Consider the following 21,779-nt stretch of genomic DNA (forward strand, 5'->3'; position numbering starts at 1 on the left):
GTTTGACCACCATAACTTAAAGTAATGAAAAAACAATCGATCTGTTTCTATCAGCAGTATATGGCATACAAAACGCATCGTCTTATATTGTCTCGTTTAGGCCTTCGCGGAAAATGCTCAAAAGGAATATTAAGAATATCCATAGCGATCAGCCATCTGCATTATGAGCACAGCCCACATAGAAATCCTCCCGTATGTACTTTCACACCATCCCACAACACAGCCGAATTAGGCATTTCTTAGCTAAATGTATTTAATTATTTTACAAATTTTTTCTTTTGTAAATGTTTGGTTTGGATTTCATCTTTGGCTTTATCTTAAGTATAATTATTTTATATTCATCGAAATAAATACAATTCAATTCAAAATCATTTAGTCATGTAGGTAACATAATGTACACTTATGAACGTAGATTAATTTATAATTATAAGCTTGTGCCTACGGAAATTGTCTTTTTATCTAAAAGAAACGGCGAATAGAAAATGCTAAGGAATGTTGAAATAATTGAATAAATGTGCAAATTAGAAAAAAACAACTAGAGCAAAAATCCTAAAAAATGGTAAACATAACATTGAAATCGCAAAAACAATTAGCACATTTTACGAATAAATGATATTCCCTAACTACCATTGTCCTAAAATATACACTCAGATCGTAATCAAAACGTTGAAAAATAATGTTGCTTACATATGTAATTATCGGCTGTCTGAAAGCTGAAGGGAAATACCAGCTTTTCGTTCAGTGGCTTCCGCGCGTGTGTGAACTTCAGTCGCGTAACCGAAATAGACAATTTTTCGCGCCATTTGATATGTCAAACGTCATAATTATTTCGTTTATGCTCGTTAAATTTTATCTATTTCCACTTTCCAGTGCGCTAAATGCTACCCGCATTAATTAAATAGTTTGTAACATTTATTATTGCTATGAAAACTGTTTTTTAAATGTGGATTTTATGTGAAAATGTGCGTTGTTATAAACAATGTCGCTGAAAAATCTTCAAATGTTTCAACCGTTAACACATACCTACCATAGAGGGACGCCAATGAAGGCACCACCATCTGCTCTATCAAGGTCTATTTCAAAGTCAGCTGAAACCTTGGCTGGAAGTACAAGATATGGTACGATAGCTTCAATAAATTAAATAAAATCATGAAGCATACTAATACTTATTTTAGCCTAGTAGCTAGTAGAGCGACTACGAATATTCACCATTAAATTATTTTGAATCTGTGTACTATTATGAATGACAAAAAAAATATCTAAATTTTTTTTATCAAGAATAACTGATAAGAGACTCCTTATAATGACCCAGACCTTTGTTTTACCTTATTTCTCTTGACATGGAATAAATATAATTCAATTAATAAAAGCTAATAAAGTTAATAAAGGTGCTAAAAGAGCTACTGTACTAGTGTACACACGTAAGAAGTGAAACTTCTTTGTGAACTTTTTTTCGAAAATGATCTACTATTTATGTTAATTTACAGAAATTGGTTAATAAAATTAAATAAACTAAAGTTTAACAAAAGGCTTTTATTATCATAGACATAATGCAAATAATACAATCGTTTCATTTTACCTTATTACTAGGATTATTACATAATTTCATTAATTGTATTATAATTATTACTTTTATTGTTATCGTTATTATGTTTTTGTTATTAATGGTTTTGAATCTCTTCGAATTAAACGTGGTACGGACAAGAAAAGATGGCGCGTAACGGAAAAATGTGATGGTAAATTAACAAGTCCGATAAAGAAGTTTCACTTCAAAAACTAAAATTGTCTTATGTAATTAAGAACTCGGTTCCTAGGTCAAACTACAACCGTTTCATGTTTAAGTTCAATGGAATAATAAAATGTGTTCTGGGCAGCAAACATATTTACAATTCCTATACTCAATCATTGAATTCCGAATATTTCATAATAGTTCTCAATACTTCTACTTTGCCCTAAGTAACTGAAGCTGCTAAAAGTTGGCAGTTATGTATTCTAGTGGATTAAAAATATTTGTTCGGATAAATACCAGCAGCTAAGCGTTTAACAAGGCAGTTTTTGCCGCGTGGAACCAGGTGCTCACTGAAGTATTTCCGAACCAATTCAACTTAGAGTCCTTCAAGAGGTCGTACAAATTCCCAAAAGGCCGGCAACAGACTCGCGAGCCTTCTAGCATTGAGAGTCTTCATGAGCGGCGGTTTCAAGAAGGTCAGCCTTCAGTGGCTGACACATGCTAATTGCGGATATACAAACAAAAATTGCCACAACCGTGATTCATACAACGTCAGAATTCTACTCGTAAATGGTTTAGAAACTACGTAATAAAATTCTAGATACATATCTCACGTTTACGTAACAGCTAACATATACATTTACGTTCATTGTTTGATCACAGGTCGTGGATAACAATAGATGTATTCAAAAAGTTCTTAATATATATCGGCATCACAATTTATGTATCAAATATAACTTCACCTTTGTTGCCACCGACTACTTGACGTGCTTGTCGTCTTAGTAGTTATTATGTTTTATAATAGAGTACCAACAGGCCTACGGTACGACCATGAAAGGCATCAAAGCCCATGGACACCCATTATAGTGAATGCGTTACCGGCCTTTGAGGGAAGAGTATCTATTTTTTATGTCATACAGGTTATAGTGAATACGTAAAAGTATAGGGTACGCAAAACCCGTGTATCAATTTGCAATGGTGGGAATCAGTTAATCAATTAAATTATAAAGAAAGCAGACACAGAAATATGTCTGGCTCGCGACTGACTGACTGAAGAATATCTCATAGTGCAATGTGTTAGAGAGTTTCTTATAGCTTTTTTATTTTTTGTATTAAAAGCAAATGAATTTTTTTATGGGAAAAACGGATAGGAGGCTTATCTAATGCTAAGAGATACCACCGCCCATGGACACTCTCAATACCAAAAGGGTTCCTGTGCGTTATGTTCGTGCCATGATGATACCATGATGATCTTATCTTCCAAAAAATAAACGTTGTTTAAGAATTGGTACGCTCTTCTCTAGAACATCTGGTTCCAGATAGTGGTGGTGCGTGGCAGAAACTGCCGTAAATACTGATGGAATTTCGTATTCTGCGTACGTCCGATGATGAAACTCAGCTAAAGGCGTTCCTCCGTATAACTCTGAATATGTATCATAGTGCGCATTCTATTATCTTATATATAATATAAAGAATAGAATTACTTATCAATAGCCAATCCTATCTTTTATTAGGTAAAGAGTTGAAGACTCGCAAGGCACGGAGTACGGAGCAGCCAGGAGGTGGTCTTGCTAAAGGGGGTAGCTCCCTGGGCTTGCCACTCTTAAGTAAATGCAATGGAGACAGCGACAGTATAAAGAGCAGATCCAGAAATGGGAGGTATGTTAAACCATAAAAGTTATTTACAAATTAACCAATTGCAGCACTTGGTTGGTTTTGCCGAGATCAGTTATCTTTAAGAGATTGGTCTTCTGTGTCTGACACTAGTCAGAGATTTATGTCTTGTCTAAGATATTCCTATTACCTCACGCCTTTATCAAGCAAGAACATTCTAGAGGTCCTGTATTCCATTGCAGACTTCATACTGAGAGTCGTATGCGCTTAAAAACAACTAATATTTTCATCTACTTAGCTATAAACTAGCCTAAATCACCGGCTATTATTACAATAACAATCCATACTTAAAATTTTAACACATCGACAATATACATGTATATCTTGCAAGTTATAACTAACGGAATGCTGTCTCATTCCCCCACAACGTAAATATTTGACAGAAAGAAACAAGTAAGTGTTATAATTCGAGTTAAGTATAAAACCTTTTATAAAATAGTTTTTATTTCAAATTATTTTTACCTAAAATCCAATCATTACGTGATAGGCCTTGAACCATCACCTGGCGGAAAGTGTATAAGATTGTCCAATAAATATTAAATGCACAATCAGTCACCGGCGCCCCTCGTCACGCGAACCAATTTCCAGCGAAGCCTATGTTAGTTTGGGGCAAATTGATGGGCAAAGGCCATCCTAATGATTACAAAAGTTTTATATAAAAATAAAATATCAGATTTATTTGATGATTATTAAAACCTAGTCACGTTCTTCATTCCCTAAAGTTGTATTAGTGTTTCACATATTCCTCCATTCCCCCTGTCTTCGGCAAGCCTTTTTTTCACATTCATAAGTGTACATTGTGTTACCTACAGGAATAAATTATTATTGACTTGTGTAATATTAGGTCCTGCAAGAACTTTAACTTGGGCGGTCTAATATGGGTCTTGTATCTTTCACTCTACAAGATTTAACCTATGGGTATCCCTTACACATTGAAATCAATATTCCTTCAGTTTTTTTTTATAATTTGTACGCTTGGCTGAGTGATTGCCACACTAAATCAAGTGTACTAGTTCAAGAATATCAATAATTTTCTCAATGCACTTACTCTCTTTTATACTAACACTCTCCACCTACCATTTAATCGATACCTTCCCAAACATAATTACATTTACTTCTGGTGTGTACAAACGTTTCTACCTTGTGTGTGTTTCTTTGTTTTAGTAATAAGTCTCAGTTTTCTTTTTCTTATTCATATAATATTTTAGGAACAATTGTTGAACAACTCCATTAAACTGTTGGATGAGAGAAGTACCGCTGTATACGGTAATAATAGTGTACGTACAGTCCAGTACAATAGTGACATGTTTTGAATAAAAAAAAATCGATTTTGATTTGATTTTTGATTGCAGACTGTTGGCAAGCGTTTGTAAATAAACAAACGCGTTTTCAGTTGAAGTAACATATTTTTGTTTCTTTCTATAAATAATAGCACACGTTTTTTTAAATAAATATAAAATGGGTAATTGAGTACAACTGTACTATCAGCAAATTTTTTTTGATAGATTAACTAATTATGAAAAAGTAATCAATTAAAACTTAAAAAAATCGACTACTTGTAATTACTATTTGATATTTGACTATTTTGATTTTGTGAAGACGTACCATTAAAATCAAAATATTAAAAATCTCGTAAAATACGTCTGCATTAATGGCATTCCAGTGGTAGCAGAAGTAGCAGGACTGGCAGCGTAGACCGGAGCACCCGTGGTTCCAGCACTACCCTCAACTCTGATGAAGATAACATCAATGTAGTAATAAGGTAAATAACAAATAGTTGTGCTGTAAAGCTACCTCTTTCATACCTAATCTGGTTTTGCTGGTTAAGAAAATCTGCTAATATTTTTTATTTTTGAGCTTGTGACATATTGTATTATTTACAATTATTTTAAATGCTAAATGGTCCTTTAAGCTTTATCTATTATTACTTCAAGTATTCGATTTTAAACCGTAATCCTATAACCTAAGAATAAGGAAAAACAACCAGAAAACTCACATAAGTTACATACGACCCAAGACTGTACATTTTGCTCACTCAGGCTTTCTTAGTTTTACAATCATGGCGCTTGCCTAAATCGACAGAGTTACGCACCGAGAGCATAGCCAGATGCAGGCACTCTCTTCAACTGTTACATTGCATTTATTCGTTTCATTGCAATTAACTAAATCGTGGGAATTACGCCGCGAGAGTAAAGCTAGACGTAGGCACTATCTGCGATTCTTACATTTCATTCGTTACATATAATTAACATATCAATTAACATTCACATTGAAATATTACCTCATTACTATGAAACGAATGAATGCAATGTAAACCCTTTGATCCATGCACATACATATCTTGAAGTGAATTGATAATTCAACAATTTTAATTCACAATATAGTAGAAGTATAAATATAACTTTAAGTTTGTTGAACAGAATCTTATTCAATAAAAATGTTTGCGATAAGTCGTTTTTAAATTACAAAAATCATTAGGAGTCTCCATTGCCTTATCACCGGTGTAATAGGTTGTTGACATTGAGTAATAAATGAATTTTATTGATTTTTACCACCCTCATGGTAACTAGCTAATGTGGATTTTCATACCTCCAATTGTGATTAATTCAGTTGAAGTTTTTCTAGTTGTATAGGTGACCTACTACCCTGATATAGTTTGCTTTAAACTTCCGTAACAAATATTAGAGAGTTTGTTTCACAAAACAAATTAATGCTTAAAATCCGAACGGAATAAGCAAAAGTAAAACATATTTCGGAGCGAGTGTCTTTAAATTTACCTCCTGAGATACGGTAAATAGTTGACTCGTTTCGAAAACGTCTGCGAAGTTTTCTTGGTAGATAAACTCTAATGCAATAACAGCGTACTACGTGGCATGATATATTTTACTTTACATGTTTTTAATAAGATTAAACTTTTTAATTAATTTTTCATACTGCTTTATCATTGCTTTTATATTTGTCATTATAACAATTGATTTTTTTTTTTATTTATTACATAGTTAAACACACACAATATTTCTCCTTTATAGTATATAGAATTTGTAGCTAAAGTAACTTTCCGAATTTAGAGTCCGGCCAGTAAACGAAAAGGAGCGGTCTATAAGGGAAAGAGATATGCTGGAATTTCCTGGCAAAGGGCAGATCATCTGCCACAGCACTACACCTGGACAGAAGCCCAAGGTGTTCTCCTACAACGTTGTATTTGAACCAGCTGCAACTCAGGTAAATTTATTTCTAAATCTCTGTATAGCCTGTTATACTAAAGATTATTCAGTTTATTATTACCTACAAAAGCACAATTATTAATAAAAAAATAAATAAATGACAGACGCTTCAACCTTTTTAGATAGACCTCAGATTTCTGTATTTGTATCGTGACCATTTTTCCATCTAATAGGCATGTATGAGCCGACACATGCCGTCGACTTTTGGGTCTAAGGCAAGCCGGTTTCCGTCACCGTTCCAGCGAATGTTAAATTCAAAGGCCGGCAGCACGCTTGCGATCCTTCTGGCAGTGCGAGTATCCATGGGCGGCAGTATCACTTAACATCAGGTGAGCCTCCTGCTCGTCTGCCTTGTGTAACATAAAAAAAATAAAAATAAAAATGCGCACATAGAAAGAAAGTCTGTCTAGCCTTGGATCGAACTCACGACCCCCGGGGATGGCAGTCGCACGCTGATGCCGCATAATATTTTAATTGCCTAATACTGAATTTTCACACATTAATTTTCTTTAGGATGACGTTCTAGAATATTCAGGCATCAAGCGATTACTCGAGATGGCAGTAGAAGGTTTCTCCTGTACAGCCTTTTGTTATGGTCAAACTGGGAGCGGAAAGACTCATACACTAACAGGACCACCTGGATTGGTAATTATTTATTTTTATTAAAATAAAAAATTTAAAAAAATTTGGATGTAAATATCGTATATAATAGATTTTCATTATGTTTTGAAGATTTACTTAATGTGTCTTAAGTCATCAATTGCCTAATAATATCAAATACATAGAGTTTCTTAAATGAACAATTCAAATTATTTATATTAAAAAGAATTTATAAAAAGTTACGAGGCATAACATAAAAATGGTAGGCAACACTGGTTCAATGCGAGTTCCATTTATTACAAATGCCTATATCGAACTTAACCTTAAAAATCTATATTAGTAAGTGTTATTACATATAAAATTAATTGGGTGAAAGACACCTAACACTAACAAACTTTATAGAGCAAAGTTGGCGGCCTCGTGGTCAATCGATCGATTTCCGCCCTCATGTCTATAGAATATCATCTATAGTTGATGGTTTGCGTTTTTAAGTTAGCATAACACAGTAATATTACTCATTTTCAGTTGGTAACAATGAAATTTGTTTAAAGACCACAAAAGTTTAACCCATTATAAATAAAGAGTATGTAAAACTGGTTGTTTTGTCAATTAACATATTCAGCACGTTATTCTTAATAGACCGGCAACGCACTTGCTAGCCCTCTGACGATGTGAGCGTCTATAGGCATCACTTATCATGGTAAGCCAGGCATGTTTGCCCCCGTAACATAAAAAAAGCATCAAGACTTTAGGTTCGATTTCTTGGATATCAAGAATCTGTTTTGAAATTGTGTGTCAGCCGTTAATCTCAAACTGTATAGGGCGAAGTTATATGTATTGTAATCCATAAAAAATCGATTAGCAATTCGAATAGCCACGCCTATTCAAAAGATTTTCGACGAGTTTCATGGTCACGAAGAAATCAATCAATAGAACATATGCATATGACTTCCAATATCTGTTTCGCGTCGCTTGAAATTCACAGTAAAAATAATACTTTCAAACTAAATACTTAAATATTTTTGTACAATTTGACCTTACTGTTAAAAGCTTGTCGCGTGACGTAACAGTGATAACTGCTTAATGATAACATAACAATGCTATCTACATGACATAGTTTGTTCATATTTGGGTTTATAATTATACATAAACATTGTTAAAATATGATTGACTATATTATAATATACAAAATTGATATGTTTCCAGCATTTTATTTACATCTACTACTAATGTTAATAATTATGTGCTAGGAAAGAACGCTTTTTTTTTTAATTTCTTATTCTACCCATCAACAACCCTTGTGGTGTGGGACGTAGTTTGTCCAATAATATTCCTGACTAATAATATAATATTCCTACTCGATGGAAAATGTATAAATTTCGTGATTTTCTCGTATTAAGATTAATTTTCTCGAGTCTAATATTTAATTTCCTCTAGGTGGAAGGTGGAACCAGTCCATACTCACCAGAACACGGCTTGGTTGTGCGATCCTTCGTCTACTTATATAGACTTATACGTGACCAACCAAATAGTCATTTTGTCCTGAAAGCTTCCTTCTTAGAGATTTATAATGAAAAGGTAATAAGACCTACTGCTACTGTAGTTGGATAAATGTTGTATTGTAATATTTTGTATTATGCCTTCCGTTTCGATACCGATGTGTAACTCGTTGCCCGTAGCTCTAAGTAGAAACAAGGCGGTGTTTGTGACTTCGATCTCAGGGAAACCATTTTTTTTAATTTATAGTATTAAGCTACTAGAGCTGTTTTATATGTCTTCGTCTTCATTAACGTTTATTGATTAATATTAATATATATATATAATTTATGTTTTTATTCAATGTGTTATTTTTTAATGATTATGCTTTCTTATTGATTTAGAGTAACCTGTCAGGACTAGATTGTGTTTTTTGTAAATAAAAAAATGAAATAAAATTAAAAATCATGACCACGTCTGTCAGTATGAAGGCTATGATGTCTCAGGTTTTATTACAGTTTTTACAAATGAACATGTGGCTCTTGAGAAATATACATATAGAGAATATAAAAACATGATTGTATAATTCATTATGATTTTATGTAAATTTATAATTATAATAAAACGATTGTCGTTTAGGAAGTCGCAAAACATCCTTCACGAAATCATTCCTTTCGTCATCTATAATTAACAGGTGATAGATTTGCTAAATCCAGGCAGTTCAAGGAAACCACTTCAAGTGCGCTGGTCGAAGGAGAGCCGAAGCTTTTATGTAGAAAATTTGTTTATGGTCGACTGCGAAGAGTTAGATGACCTATTTGCTGTTTTAGAGGAAGGTATGTTAAATATTAATGTTACTTATAGATGATCAACGAAGTTAAAAGGAAATAAAAAGTTCTGTACTCCAGTTGAGCTCGATAATACTTCAGTTTCTCTAGAAGTTTCTGCTTTCAATCTCTACGCTTGCCCCTGAGTAGTCCAGTAAACTAGTAGATGATATTGTTCGAACCTGACTGAATTTTTAAATATTTAAGTTCAGATTCGTTTATTTAGTTTTTAGTTAATTTGCTCATGCGAATCAACCAATCATAATCTGTAATGATCATTCATTACAGATTATGATTGGTTGGTCTAATAATTGCATAACTGCAGCTTTTCTGGAAAGGAATAAAAAGTCTAGGATTAAGATATATAAATATATATAATTTAAATTTCCACGATATAGTAGTATAACGGTCAAATTACTTAGTAGATTTTGATCAAGGTCCAATTGAAATAGGTACAAATCATAATATCATTAATTCATAGGTTCCACGATCTATACTTATGAAAGTCAATCGGTTCAAATACATCTCTTTTAAATCGCTAAGTTTTCCGTTTCACAAAAATGTTTGTAAGGAGCTGACTTTGAATCATGACACTCATCCCATTTTCAAGCTATAAATTATTTTAATATTCAAAAATACGCATGGTGAAGTATTAAACAGGAAGATTTTTTTTAGGAATGCGTAACAGAGCAGTAGGCTCTCATGCAATGAACAGTCACTCATCGCGGTCGCACACGCTACTGTGCGTGCGCGTACGCCGTGACGTACGCACTGCCGGTGACGTCACGTGCTCCACACACGGCAAAATCAACTTTGTCGATCTAGCTGGTAGCGAGATGACCAAAAAGACCCATAGCACCGGGAAAACGTTGGAAGAAGCGAATAATATTAATAGGAGCCTCATGGTTCTGGGTGAGGTGTCATCACACAGTTGAGCAAAATATGGAAATTTAAATATATTAATTTAAGGGATAAAAATAATTTAGTGGCGGTACAACCTTTTTTGGGCTGGGCCTCAGATTAGTTACCAAGTGTCAAGGTAATGGGCAAGTAGGTCATCAGCCTCCTGTGCCTGACATACGCGCTTACTTTACTTTTTGAGTCTAGTCTAGTTTTGAGGTTTTCTTACGAAGTTTCCCTTCACCGTTCGAGGGAATTTTAAAATTTTTTTGGAAATGCGCACATAGAAAGGAAGTCCATTGGTGCGCAGTCTTCTTGCATCAGCAGCTCTTCTAGAACCTTCTATTTGGGTCTGTTCCTTACCTCCTCCATTTTCCCAAGAAACTTTTATATTGTTTCAGCCAACAATTAATGAACATTAAATGGTTTGACATAAAAATATAATTGAAAAGATTCTGTGTTATTAAGGGAACATTTTTGAACATACCAATCCAAAATGTTTTGCTGAGAATTAAACCAGCGCACGTGTGTTTATTACCAGGATAGATATTTTTCAATTTTAAAACATACATACTTTTTTATTTAGGTTATTGTATAGCTCAGCTAAGCGATGGCAAGAAGAGAGGACACATCCCATACAGAGACAGTAAATTGACAAAGTTGCTGGCGGACAGTCTTGCTGGAAATGGCGTCACGTTGATGGTAATAATAAATTTAATAAAATAAAATACTTTTAGTATGGAATATAAGATAGACAGGTATCCAAAATTCCACGTCATTAAATTTAAACAAATTAAAAAGCACATAGAAATAGATAACGTACACGGGTAACTTTTATTATTATTTTTTTTATACTTAGTTATTACATATACATTCCTTTTCTTTCTTACTTATGCGATTAAGGCGCAAACTAACTGCTGTGGTCTCTGGCATAATTTCCAGCGCTGTGGAATAGTCTGCTCCTCAGCATAATGCTGAGCCAGGCCCAAATACAACCACAGCACACACGCATTGAAACGAGCCCTATAGGAAAAAGATTTTTTTGTTTTTTATTGTTTTTGATATCTCTCGTTTAATTTTTTTTCTTTGATTACTGTTATTATGTGTGGTTTAAACACAGTTTTAGTTTAATAAAACTACTAACACTACGTTATTAATAAATGTTATGTCTATGTCTATGTCTAGATACATTGTCAGCTGTAAATATGAGATGTATAAATTTAAACTAACAACTAAGAAGATGGGTAGAAAAAACCATACGTCTCTCGTATTCATAAACAAGATGTTGCGTGGTATTGTAATAATAATAATATTATTGCTGTAAATTACTTTCCCTAGTGTAAAAAATGTAAAGTACAATAAACACAATTAATCGGCAAACCGACAGCTTGTTCTTGGACAGAGGGGTCCTCTAAGCTTCCACTCTTCTCGGTGTCCAGCTTTACGTAACCACATATCGCTCATTGAATGCAAAACAGTCACAAACCGGAATCCTCATTTTTTAAAGGAGAGGCGAAACAAAATTTCAAAAATGTTTATTTGAAAAAAAACAAGTTTTTATTTTTAATTGTTATGATGTTAATATATCATTGTTTTCCTTATTTGTTGCTCTATCTTTTAAAATAATTACCTCTGTGATAGCACTCTTCCAACCGAATAAAAACAACAAAAGCCCTTTTTGCATTCAAAATTTGAACCAATGTTAGGGTTATTATCTCAAAAAAATTAAACAAATATTAAAATGAAACATGCTTTATTTCATTATTTACTAGGAAATAACTATAAAAAATAAATTCTCGCTGTAAATCTAAAAAAGCTACAAACTATTCAAATGATTATCAGAAAATTAGTCCTTTTTAGATTGCCAAAAGGAGATGTTACAGTCCTCCATGAAAATATTACAATATATTTTATATAAAACATGTGGCTTATTTTCTTCTTTGCACTTGATAACGTACAGGCGATGCAAAGCACGACAATAATGGCTTTCAATTCTAGGGATTGAATTAATATGTGCTTGGACACCATCTTTCAAAGCGGTCTCTAACTTTAACTGGTTCCCATGTTTCCCTCGTTTTTCTTGCATTAATCCAACTCGTCCAGAATTTTTCTTGACCACACTTCTTATCGTTTTATCAGAAATAGCAAGTGTATTCATAAAATATACTTTGCATACTCGAATGCGTTTATCGTCTTTAGGGAAATAATATGCGTGATTAAAGTTCTGACTAGTGCTGCCAACACGGACATAGCGATACTTAGGTTCAATTTTTGTCATGTTGTCGCTAATGAAATGCCTCTGATTTGTCAAGTCACCCATCTTCCAATAGTTCTCAAACAAAGCCAACCTTTCTTCCTGTGAAAATTGGTTAGCACATTTTAATTTACATTTATCGCAAGTTGATTTGGACATGGTTTCATATGCTTTTCCGCTGTTTTTAAGAGCCTTGGATTTATTTCTCTTTCAATGTGCTGGGTTACATTTTCTTTTTCGTGATAGCAGCTGAGGTTGCACGCTGGGTGGCTGACAATCACCACTGTTGGCTGGGTGTCAATGCTAGGGGATTGGATGTCAATTCTAGGGGGCTGGATGTCAATGCTAGAGGGCAGGGTGACAATGCTAGGAGGCTGCGAGTAAATGCTAGGAGGCTGAGTGTCAATGCTAGGAGGTTGGCTGTCAATACTAGGGGGATGGATGATAATACTGGGTGATTGTGGTTGTTCAGTCTCTATGGGTTCATTATCTGCCCTAGAAGGTCCCGGTTGCGGTAAGAAAAATTGTTACTTAGTCCGTTTTGTTTCTATGTGTTTCTCAGGTAGAAAATCAGGATCCTTTCCACTATCGTCCGAGGAAAAATCAGTTAAACTAGATAACGTACAACAGTTCATGTAACTGTCGTCAGAGTCGCTGTCTGATGACTCTGATGAGTCACTAGGTGGAACGATTTTAATAGATTTTTTCCAAGTTCTTAAACTCTCTTCATCATCACTTAACCACGATATATTGTAATCAGGCTGGCTGTCAGCGTAGGAGTCCGTATCAAAACTAAAATTTGCCATTTCTCTTTGTTGTCCATCCTGTGCTGCTATTTCAGTTTCCTGCGTGTTGTCGTGGAACAAGGTTTGATTCTGTTCAGTTCTAGATGGTGCGTATTTTGAGCATGGCCAATTGCCATTGTTCTAAAATTGACAAATTTTTAAAACATGCAGTTTAGCTGTACATAAATTATTAATACTTCTGTAAAAATTCAATACAAAAAGTACACATTTGTAAATATGGCATCGCCTTATTTTATTTTGGAATGCAAAATGTACGTTTTCCAAAATATGGCAATGTTGCACTAAAAAATCAGAATATACTTACTTGAAATTGGAATGCAATACAGACGTATTTCAAAAAGTGGCTCTTTTGCACAGAACACTGTATTAAATATTGGGTGTTTTTCCGAATTGTGGCCGTTTTGTATTGAACTGATATGCGTTCGCTCCGAGTTTTGGGTCGCAACTCACAAAATGGCGGTTTTGTTCTGAAGTTAGCGCGTAAGTCAACCCAATACAAAAAAGGCGGTTGATCAGTTTGGCATTAATATGATTGAAAATGACGGGTGTCTTCAGCAAAACGTAAAATACTGTAGCTTTAGTCCCTAATTTTGAAATAAAATGATTTTCAATAAATTTTGATTTATGGCCGTTTTGTATTCAATGAGCGATATGTAGGTCCAGCTACTCTACATATACCATCGTCCCATCTTTTTGTCTTCCTCATTTTCTTTTGTCATAGCGAGGAAGCCATTCCGTCTTTTTCTCTCCATTTATCTTTGTCTTCATTCATAATGTGTCCTGTTCATTAACATTTCAATCTTCTACTATATTTATTTAAAATAAGTGGACATTATCTATTTCCACAAATATTATATATACGTATTTATATCATAGTAGAGTATATGTAGTAAATATTCAGCTTACTTATTATTTCTTTTAATATAGATAGCCTGTATAGCTCCAACAAAATCTAATTTGAGCGAGACAATCAACACTTTGCGATACGCTGCAAGAGCCAAGAAAATTAAGTCAAAGCCCTTAGTAAAGATGGTAAGATATTATAAATAGAAATTGAGCTTGCGAAACGAAAACACTATTAACAAAGCTAGGGCCCAACTGTTTTAGTGTCACTTTTTTTAGGTACTGAGGTCATAGGTTCGATCCCCGGCTAAATAACCTTTCTTTCAATGTGCGCTATGCCATTGGACATCGCGAGGAAACCGGCTTGTGAAAATGTCGTTGGCTTGTGTCAGGCACACGAGGCTGATCCCTGACTTATTTGAGTAACAAATGATCATGAAACAGTTACAGACATCTGAGGCCCAGACCTAAAAATGCCTGTAACGCCACTGATAAAAAATCCGGCCGATTTATTTGTTCATAGTCGGAGCATACAGTACCACATATAAAATGCTACATCAAAGATGAAATCGATTGGTTAAAAGTTTAGGCCCACGCTTCACTAAAGTTTATTAATGCATTATCACCAAATTTTTGCTTATTACATATTAGCCCAGTTTACATCTCCCCACTGAGTCACTAACACATATACTAGCTAATCATACCGTTGCTTCTGGAGTATTATATAAAAAGGAATGTTTAAATTTATACTAACAGGACGCCAGAGATGCTCTAATACTAAGCCTGAAACGTGAAGTAGACACCCTGCAGGCTGAGAATCAGCATTTGCGTACAGCGCTCCACATACAGACGGAGAACATTGCGGATTCATATGGTGAGATTATACATGTCAAAATCAAAGGGACTACTCATCGCGTACGCTACTACGGCAGTTATAATTAAATAGTGCGGGAGAATGATGTAAACTTCTTGCTTGAAACTATCAACCATAAAATGATGACATTGTCAATATGTTTTACTAGTGACTTTGTCAATGTATCTAATGTAGCCAAAGCAATTTTTACTGTTAATTTTAGCTTATTAAATTGAAATAAGACAAAACCTTATATTCATTAAAGGGTTTGTCTTATTTCAATTTAATATATTTGGTCGTAGGAACCGATAGTCCTATCAGCCGATGACGTTGTTAATAAGTACCTAGCTAATGCAATTGAATTCAGCCGGGAACTTTGATTTTGGTAAAAATAACCGTTCTAAACGATGTCGTAAACACCGTCGTGATTTTGACTGTGTTTTTTATATTAATTATCTCTATAAAGTCATTATTTAAGATATAATTTTATTCTAATTTTTTTTTTTCGTTCTCGTCCACAACTCAGCGTTTGTGAAGGCAGAATTTATCGCGCATCACCACTATATGGCTGCCCACAGAAGTATTTCCGAATCAATTCGTCTTTGCGCAACGCGCTCGGCATTTAGGGTCTGCCCTCTGCTCAATAAAAAATATATACTATGTGCAAATGATAAATAAAATTTTAAAAATATGTATTGGATGTTGTTAAAAAATCTAACTTTAATTCTTAGGTCAAAGGAATCGCCAAATACCTTTAGAAGCCAATAAGCTGTATCAACTACCACAATCGGAGTTGGTGGAACTTATACAACTTCATATGGAAGAGAATTCCGCTTTAAGACATGAAAACTCAGAGCTTTTTCATATAAGGGACCAGTTATTGCGCGACCAAGAGATATTAAGCAGAGAAAATGAGAGGTTACTAAAGAAATTGGAAGATGTCAACTCGTAAGTATTCTTTAAGACCAGTTTGGTCCAACAGTTGGACCTTGGATTGGGCCACTGTGATGATGAATCTTAATAAACCAATATCCTGAGTCATATTTCTGGGTTTGATTGCCAGTGATAGTGTAAAAGTTAAAATTTATGGTTAATGACAAAGATATTTGCAATAAATTATAAATGAATCATCGCCTCTTCCTTTCACTGTACTCAGTTTATGAGAAAGTATAAATTGCATACACTTGTTACAAATAAATAAGGTTGAAATAAGTTAATTATTCCCATAGAACACTATTTGGATGATTTTAAACCAGGTCAGTAATCAAATTGGCATGTACATGTACTAAAAATAAGATAACACTGTAAAGCATGTTGCAAAATTTAATGCATCTTATATATTGCAATAAAAACAAAGTAAGATGTATGTATTAAAAGTACAATAAATTATATAATTATAGTAATTATCATAACATTATAGTAATTATATAATTTATAGTAGATATTTAATTGTGTTATTCTTATTCAGTGTTTGCATCAGATCGCCTATAATACCTGCTCGACCAACATACTCAGAAGCTGGAAGTACAGACACCAATATTTGGACAAACACTGCAAGTTCCTCAAATAGCATTCATAAGGAATCTTAGCAAAATAATACACATTATTAACATAGTTGCTATAAAACCCATCTTTGTGAAATTGAAGACAATAATATGATAAGGTCTAATTTGGTAAAAAATCAATTAATCGATTGAATTATGTATGATAGTTGTAAAATGTATGAACATTGTAGGCTTAGTAAACATTTGATTTTTTAAGTTATTTTATCCCAATTCCATTGAAAAAAATATATATGTATTGAAATAAAACTAACTTATTTTATTTTTGTGTTACCTTAACAAAAGAAAACATGTGTGATCAAATTCAATATGATACATTTATAAAATAATATAAGCCATCACACAGATTGGAAATATGTTTTATTATTAAACCATTCTTATGATTAATTCTCATTCACACAATAATCTTTAGTCCATTGTCTTTCTAGTTTTAAAGAAAACTAGAAAGAAACTATTGCTAGTGTCTTCTAAAGCCATACTTCTTTCTTTCATAGAATAGATCTGTCTTAGAACTTCCAAGGTTTACAATTTTTGGACATCCATCTCTCTGAAACAAATTTAAAAAAAATTAATTAATGATTTTTAACATAACATAACTCATATCAACTAATGAAAAGGCTAGGAAATTTGACATTTTAAGATAAATAAAAATAAAGTATGAATATTACTAACATTCTAACATAAAATTAAGATTAAAAGTATAGTTTATTTATGGTTAACTAAATCAAAAATATTTAACGTTGGTCTTACATCCTTTTCTTGAATGGTGCATTCTTTGCAGTAATATGCGTCTGAAACACCTGGGCCTCCACAAATTACACATCTTCCTTGATACGATCCGTAATTACACTCATCACATATCCTTACCAAAGTGCATGGACGCACGTAAGAATCGCAAATAACACATTTACCGTCACATTTCTCACACAAACGTCCAATCGCTAAAACAAATTTCATAATATAATAGTTAAAAATTAAGATGACTAATGAACAAAATATAAAATACATACCGACGCCGGGTTGTTTTCGGCAAAATATAAGATCAGGGTGATGCTTAGCCATTTTCAAATGATAATCTTAGTCCTCAAACAAACCTTCAATTTTTTAAAAGACTAGGAACCACAACGGTGCAATTATAAATAAACTATTTGTCGGTGTTTAGTAAGTTGTGAAATAGGAATATATTTTAATATTTACCATCATAACCTAAACTATGACAATGGTCCTAACCATAGAGAAATAATATATACTGGGTCCGAACTCCGAACTCCTAACAAAATTTGTGTATATTATTATACCAACGAATAAATCTAAAAGCTACAATATATATTAGGCAGATAAGCACATAATATAAAATAGGAATACAGATAATATATATTATATTATATTATATTTGGCTATGTTCGCTTCATTACTTTAAACTGTCACTTTTCCTAATGAAATGTCTACTGATCGATAGATGGCAATTGTTCATATGTCATTTGCTGAATGCTGATCCATCTGTATTATGCGGTCAAGGAAAGAGTGCGAGACATGTGTTATTAACTACTAATGCAATCTTATTTTTTAATGCAAACTTATTTTTCTTGATTTGTTTGCCTAACAATGACTACAGATAGTGAAAAAAGTGAGAATGAAGGCCAGCACTCTGATAAAAGTGATAATGAAAGCCAGCACTCTGAAGAAGACAAAGTTGAGGATGAAGTTAAAGAGCAAGAAGAAGATACTGGGACCTTTAAAGATTTGGTAAACACTCATGTCTTTGTAGATTCCTCTGTAACAAAACAACAAAGACTACATTAAAGTATTCTATAAAGTCATATATAAATGGTCTTGCTTGTTTCTGTTAAAGCTTCGTATTTTTAGGTTATGTTCCCCAAAACAACATGGAAAAAGTTTCAAATCAGAAGTTAAACGTATTTTTTATTTATGACTTACTTCATTACAGGGCGTAGTTGACGTATTATGCGAAGCTTGCGAAGAGCTTAAATGGAAGAAACCTTCGAAAATACAAAAAGAAGCAATCCCAGTGGGCTTACAAGGCAAAGACATCATAGGATTAGCAGAAACAGGTTCTGGTAAAACTGGAGCTTTTGCCCTGCCAATATTACAGGCATTACTGGAAAGTCCTCAGAGATACTTTGCTTTAATACTTACACCTACACGAGAATTAGCATTCCAAATTTCAGAACAATTTGAGGCTCTTGGTTAGTTCTCCTTAAAATCCTATAATATAAAACTTATTTTATGACAAAAAATAATTCTTAAAATTTTACTTTTTAAGGTGCAAGTATAGGTGTAAAATGTGCAGTTATAGTAGGAGGGATGGATATGGTTGCCCAAGCACTAACTTTATCGAAGAAACCTCACATAATTATAGCTACTCCTGGCAGACTGGTTGATCATTTAGAAAACACAAAAGGATTCAATCTTAAAGCTCTGAAATACCTTGTAAGTAGATAGAGATTAATTTCATCATTTAAAATTTAATTAAATATAAAATCTGTTGCCATTTTTTCTAATTTTAATAATTTTCTCAGGGATATCTCTTCAAGGGAACATTCATTATATTTACATTTCAAAAGTATACATTACAATTGGAGACAATACTTTAGTGTATATATTGCAGGTGATGGATGAAGCTGATAGAATTCTTAACATGGACTTTGAAGTTGAAGTAGACAAAATATTAAGAGTAATACCTCGTGAGCGGCGCACATATCTTTTCTCTGCTACTATGACAAAGAAAGTTCAGAAACTACAGAGAGCTTCATTACAAGATCCAGTAAAGATTGAAGTCTCCACCAAATACCAGACTGTTGAAAAACTTCAGCAGTATTATGTATTTATTCCAGTGAAATATAAGGTTTGTTTATACAATTCTATATCTATGGTAGTTAAACAAATATTAAATGTAAAGCTTGTAAATGTTTAAGAATCACTTTGGACTACAATATCTTGAGTAAATTGTTAAGTTTAGATATCAATAATAATACCCTGATATAGTGGTTTTTTTAACTTGCGTGAAATAATATAACATTGGTTGAATTACTTCCTTTACATAGTCGGTCCCAAAGTTCTGTTATAAATGGAAATAATGATAAAACCAAAGGTACTGATCAGTTTTTAATGATACATCAATTCTTAGTACATTTATTAAGGAAAAGAATTATAAAATCATTTGAAGTGACATCTCTTATTTTTAATACAGGCCCTTAAATGATGTGGATAGTCGTCTATTGCAGCATGCACCATATTCATGTCCATTTCAGTGACAGCTTTTTCTTAAAGATGTCTTCAAACTCCCAATTTTAAATGGGGTTTATCACAGATAAAAAAAAACAAATAACAGAACTTTGGGACTATTATTATTAAAAATACTGATACATACTGATACAACAATTTCTATCTTGTGCTCCTTGTCATTGAATTGATTAATGAGTAAGAACTCACATTTCCCATGGATTGGCACATTGATTGTATGATTCCAAGATACTAGTCTTCTCCCATTTTCTGCTTACCACTAATCTGGATCAGAATGGTGAAAAGGGTTAGTGGGTTGGCCTGCAAGCCAGTTTGTCAATGTCATATCATTTTAATTAATTATTCCACAAAATTTCAGGATGTATACTTAGTGCACATACTAAATGAGATGTCTGGTAACTCGTTCATAGTATTTGTAGCTACTTGTGCTGGCGCATTGCGAGCAGCGTTACTACTGCGTGCTCTCGGTGTACCTGCTGTACCATTACATGGACAAATGTCCCAACACAAACGTTTGGCAGCCTTAAATAAATTCAAAAGCAAAGCCAGATCTGTCCTCATTTGTACTGATGTTGCTTCAAGGTAAGAAACATTCTATTTAAAATATTAAATTAATTTCATATTCATCAATTTATTATTAATAACTTGGATTATTATTGATCTTAAATTTCTTATTTCAGAGGTTTAGATATTCCTCATGTAGATGTGGTGATAAACCTAGACATCCCATTGCACAGTAAGGATTACATTCACCGTGTTGGTAGGACAGCTCGAGCTGGTCGATCAGGAAAAGCTATCACATTTGTCTCTCAGGTATTAACCAGATTTTTTAGAAATTCATACAGGCATTAAAAACGTGGTTATTCAGTTAATAAAGCGCCTTCTTATATATAAACTATAAAAATGGATCTTTAGGCACTAAACAGGTAATAGAATAATTTAACATTACTAAAGTTTTTAATTATAATATAAATTCCAGTACGATGTAGAGTTATACCAACGCATCGAGCAGTTAATTGGAAAGCAGTTGCCCCTCTACAAAACAGAAGAGAGTGAAGTTATGGTACTACAGGAGCGAGTCGCCGAAGCGCAGCGACTTACCAAAATAGTAAGTAGTTTTCACCTAGAGCTTGACATAAAATCACTTTGTGTGAAATGAATATGTGTCAAAGCCCGAGCCAATGTTTTCCCATAAAATTGACACACATTACATTGTTTGAAGTTAGTGACAGATGCTGCAAAGTTAACCTGTTTTTCTGACTGTTTGTTTTTGAAGAAAGGCTAAATAGATAAGATGCCAACACTAAGAAAAATAAATAGTATTGTCTTTTATAGCACGCGAAACGTCGGTAACATTTAAAATTATTAAATAATTAAAGTTTACAATAATACATAACTTCATCTGTTAAAAAGAAAAAATAAATATTTTCTTTATTTATAAATATTTCAAAAAAATTAAATATTAATTTAGTTAATTTCAATTGTTTAAATGATCCAACAAAAGATGATCTTTCTTTGATTACAATAATAAAGCTACTTTATTAATCAGGAAATGAAAGAACTAGAAGATAAGAAAGGTGCTAAGGGCAAAAAACGTGGTCCTGCTGATTCAGACGATGACACAGAAGAGGCAGCAGGTGTACGCAGAAGAATCAAAGGGAAACCCAAATATGGCGGCAAGAAGAGACGTTAATTTTTATGCTAGTTTTTAAATACACTATAATCATTATTAAATATTTAATTTGGCGATTCCCTACAGGTTAAGTA

General features: G+C 33.3%; 3 protein-coding genes across 3 annotated transcripts; 2 read left to right on the top strand and 1 right to left on the bottom strand.

The window, feature by feature from the left end:
- The first annotated feature begins 759 nt into the window (after nt 1-759).
- LOC111004117 (kinesin-like protein KIF12) lies at nt 760-16,959 on the top strand. The gene is made up of 13 exons (XM_045628047.1): nt 760-1,118; nt 3,244-3,388; nt 5,067-5,165; nt 6,472-6,625; nt 7,141-7,272; nt 8,665-8,805; nt 9,398-9,539; nt 10,206-10,442; nt 11,017-11,132; nt 14,418-14,522; nt 15,090-15,207; nt 15,918-16,134; nt 16,655-16,959. Exons 1-13 carry the CDS (start codon nt 980-982, stop codon nt 16,773-16,775), a joined length of 1,866 nt encoding a protein of 621 aa, XP_045484003.1. The 5' UTR covers nt 760-979; the 3' UTR covers nt 16,776-16,959.
- A 129-nt stretch (nt 16,960-17,088) lies between these two features.
- On the bottom strand, nt 17,089-18,039 carry LOC111004129 (PHD finger-like domain-containing protein 5A). Its single transcript, XM_022274993.2, has 3 exons — nt 17,759-18,039; nt 17,499-17,689; nt 17,089-17,295 (listed from the first exon to the last, which is right to left on the bottom strand). Exons 1-3 carry the CDS (start codon nt 17,808-17,810, stop codon nt 17,206-17,208), a joined length of 333 nt encoding a protein of 110 aa, XP_022130685.1. The 5' UTR covers nt 17,811-18,039; the 3' UTR covers nt 17,089-17,205.
- Nucleotides 18,040-18,233: 194 nt separating this feature from the next.
- LOC111004128 (probable ATP-dependent RNA helicase DDX47) lies at nt 18,234-21,746 on the top strand. Its single transcript, XM_022274992.2, has 8 exons — nt 18,234-18,494; nt 18,697-18,955; nt 19,033-19,199; nt 19,378-19,614; nt 20,371-20,594; nt 20,693-20,825; nt 20,992-21,120; nt 21,562-21,746. The coding sequence occupies exons 1-8, from the start codon at nt 18,354-18,356 to the stop codon at nt 21,703-21,705; spliced, it is 1,434 nt and encodes a 477-aa protein (XP_022130684.1). The 5' UTR covers nt 18,234-18,353; the 3' UTR covers nt 21,706-21,746.
- Nucleotides 21,747-21,779: the final 33 nt, after the last annotated feature.

The sequence above is a fragment of the Pieris rapae genome, chromosome 4 (assembly GCF_905147795.1).
Source record: "Pieris rapae chromosome 4, ilPieRapa1.1, whole genome shotgun sequence".
Taxonomy (NCBI): domain Eukaryota; kingdom Metazoa; phylum Arthropoda; class Insecta; order Lepidoptera; family Pieridae; genus Pieris; species Pieris rapae.